This window comes from Brachionichthys hirsutus, chromosome 22 (genome assembly GCF_040956055.1).
Source record: "Brachionichthys hirsutus isolate HB-005 chromosome 22, CSIRO-AGI_Bhir_v1, whole genome shotgun sequence".
NCBI lineage: Eukaryota > Metazoa > Chordata > Actinopteri > Lophiiformes > Brachionichthyidae > Brachionichthys > Brachionichthys hirsutus.
Genome location: NC_090918.1, coordinates 3,157,449 through 3,160,563, shown reverse-complemented (window position 1 = coordinate 3,160,563; position 3,115 = coordinate 3,157,449). Strand labels below are relative to the sequence as shown.

The 3,115-nt window shown below is 54.2% G+C and overlaps 1 protein-coding gene across 1 annotated transcript; it reads right to left on the bottom strand.

Annotated features, from left to right (window-relative positions):
- Positions 1 to 2,150: 2,150 nt before the first annotated feature.
- LOC137911081 (transcriptional regulatory protein AlgP) lies at positions 2,151 to 2,837 on the bottom strand. Its single transcript, XM_068755501.1, has one exon. The coding sequence runs from the start codon at positions 2,835 to 2,837 to the stop codon at positions 2,151 to 2,153; it is 687 nt and encodes a 228-aa protein (XP_068611602.1).
- Between the last annotated feature and the right edge of the window lie 278 nt (positions 2,838 to 3,115).

The following is a 3,115-nucleotide window of genomic DNA, read 5'->3' as shown; positions in this document are numbered from 1 at the left end:
CTGGAAAAGCTCCGTGCAGACGCAGAGCAGCACGCCGGCCTGCAGAAGAGCCGGGTCCGAGCGGGTACGCAGAACCATCAGGCGGTGACCAGCGTTTGGCAGCGAGCGAGCGGCTATAAATCGTGTGCCGATTACAGCGGCGAGATTAAATGTGTGATTCCTGATGCAGGAGGGCCCCCTCCCCTCTGACGAACACGGCGAGTCGTTTACTTGCTGCAGCTTTTAGAAGCTAAAAGAGGTCCTCTTTCTCTTGCTGCTCTGGCGGAGAACGCCGTGAAGCATCAACACAGTCGTCTTCTGAGACGTGCGAGCGGAGCTGAAACATGTGGGGCTTTTGGCAGCGGGCACAGACGAAGCCTCAGCACCCCCCCCCCCCCCCCCCACCCCCCCGATCAACTCACTCCAGGAAACAGGGGAAAGGAGGAAGCATGCGTTGACCCCGCCCTCCAGCCTTTAGATGAAGCGCTAATTGAGTCCTGACGTGGATGACTTTCAGAAATAGGCTTCCCTTTGTTCCGAGGAAGGACCGAGGATTCCGTGGCGAGACAATCCCAACATGACTTTCCCTTTTCGTGAGTCGTCCAATGAAACCCTGAACCAGGAGCAGCTGAGCTAGCAAGGGCTATCGTCGTTTCGTTGCTGCGGCTAACGGAGGCTGGAGGTTCAAAAGTTGCCATGAAACCTTCACGAGCATCAGAATATTTCCAGAACTTCTGGAATGATCCAAAGACAGAGACACTTAAATGAGGGCGAGGACGCCAGCTGGCGTGTCCAGCGGCCGCCGTGCGGCTCGGGTCTCTGAAGAGGCCTGCGTTTGACTGCAAGCCTCTTTAGGGTTTACAGCGTTTAGAGCTGCTTTGAAGGATTTAATAGAGGCCCCCCCCCCCCCCCCCGCCCACCTTTCTTTGTTTACATGAGTGTCATCTGTTTGCAGACGGATAAAGCTGAGCTTGTTAAAAGCGGCTTCGTGTTCGGCTGCATCGCCGACGTGGCCGCTCGCAACCCCCCCCCCCGTGAGAGAGAGAGGCCCACTCTGGGGGAGGGAGATCAGGTTCGACAATAAAAACGCCGCTTTATTCTCGTTTGCTTCGCCTCGGCTGGCTTCCAGACTCTCCCCCCCCCCATGTTCTCTGTCCTCCATCTGAAAGGTGTATTTTTTTTTTTTACCTATGTTAAGAAGAAGCAAAGTTTTCGTTTTGTTTTTGTTTTAAAATCACAGGCGGCAGGAGCATCGGCGTAAGACCAGGTTGACCCCCCCCCCCCCACACACACACACTGGGATCATTTATTTCATCACTGCAAGCTACAATACTCATAGTGCCTAAGTCACAAATACAGAATTAACCGGGACAGTGAATCACTCCAGCCCACAGCATAGTATGACTTGTGATTTGCAGGTGTTTTGCGCAGTGGGTAGCGCTGTTGCCTCACAGCTAGGAGTTTGTGGGCTCGCGAAAGTAAAAGTACACGAAAGAAAACAAGACCTCTCATTGTGGCATCAGAGAGATGAGCACGATGTCACTGTTACGCGGCTTCTCATTAGTCACACCTCTAAGCTGCTCTGACCCCCCCCCCCCCCCCCCCCGCCCCCCCCCGGCAAGGTGACATCACTACAGTTGTGCCCCGTCAGTCAAACAGCAAACATCTGCTGTGACTGCAGCGCAGCCCTCCTGAGTCAGAGCGGCGTCCGTTCATTACACGCGATGCGTCGTCACGCAGAGTGAACCTTTAACACTGAGGTTAGGAGCAAAAGGAGTCATGGACCGGTACCGGTACCGGTCGGGGGCCGGAGCTCCACGGGATGCCGGGGTGGAGCTAGCACACCGGCATCCTGCTGCGTGACGGGTTGAATCAAGAGAAATGAGAGGAAGCTTAATAGAGTTTCAGCACAGCGCTGGAGACAACCGGTGATGGAGGACGGAGACAGAGGACCAGCTCTGTCCAAAGAGGAAGACGCTTTTCTGTTGTTGCTCGGAAGAAAGGAAAGCCGAGTTTTAGCAGTGAGAATTAGTAGAACCGTTTTTTGGCCTCAGGCTTGCCAGTAAAGAAGCAAATGAAGCACGTTCAGACTGTTGCATCGTGGGTATAGCCGCTAGCCGCTGCACACGCTAATGATACCGATCATTCCCAGACACTGTCCGTCTGTTGAGTTACTGTAAGGACTCCACAGGCTTCATAGCAGCAGGCTTCATAGCAGCGGGCTTCATAGCAGCAGGCTTCATCGCAGCAGGCTTCATAGCAGCAGGCTTCATAGCAGCAGGCTTCATAGCAGCAGGCTTCATAGCAGCAGGCTTCATAGCAGCAGGTTTCATAGCAGCAGGCTTCATAGCAGCAGGCTTCATAGCAGCAGGCTTCATAGCAGCGGGCTTCATAGCAGCGGGCTTCATAGCAGCAGGCTTCATAGCAGCAGGCTTCATAGCAGCGGGCTTCATAGCAGCGGCCTTCATAGCAGCAGGCTTCATAGCAGCGGCCTTCATAGCAGCGGGCTTCATAGCAGCGGGCTTCATAGCAGCAGGCTTCATAGCAGCAGGCTTCATAGCAGCAGGCTTCATAGCAGCAGGCTTCATAGCAGCGGCCTTCATAGCAGCGGGCTTCATAGCAGCAGGCTTCATAGCAGCGGCCTTCATAGCAGCAGGCTTCATAGCAGCGGCCTTCATAGCAGCGGGCTTCATAGCAGCAGGCTTCATAGCAGCGGGTTTCATAGCAGCGGGCTTCATAGCAGCGGACTTCATAGCAGCAGGCTTCATAGCAGCAGGCTTTATAGCAGCAGGCTTTATAACAGCAGGCTTCATAGCAGCAGGCTTCATAGCAGCAGGCTTCATAGCAACGGCGTTCATAGCAGCAGGCTTCATAGCAAAAAAAGGTGTAACCACATTTCTTTCACGGTTCACGGTTTTAGCTTGATTAGCGTGACCATTAAAGCCTTGAAGGCGTGACGTTCATCGATGTCTGTAAATGAACCTCGGACCCATTCTACATAGCTGAAGAGATGCATCATGGGGGGGGAGCGTTTCAGCGCTGGCTCTGCTGAAGTCTCACACGAGAGGGTGGTCCTTCCTCGCCAGTGTTTGGATTCGACCCCCGTTTACCGGGCAGATAAGGCGATTACACAGCG

Bases quoted from the DNA above. Each gene is read 5' to 3' on its own strand.
- LOC137911081 (XM_068755501.1), bottom strand. From the start codon at position 2,837: ATGAACGCCGTTGCTATGAAGCCTGCTGCTATGAAGCCTGCTGCTATG.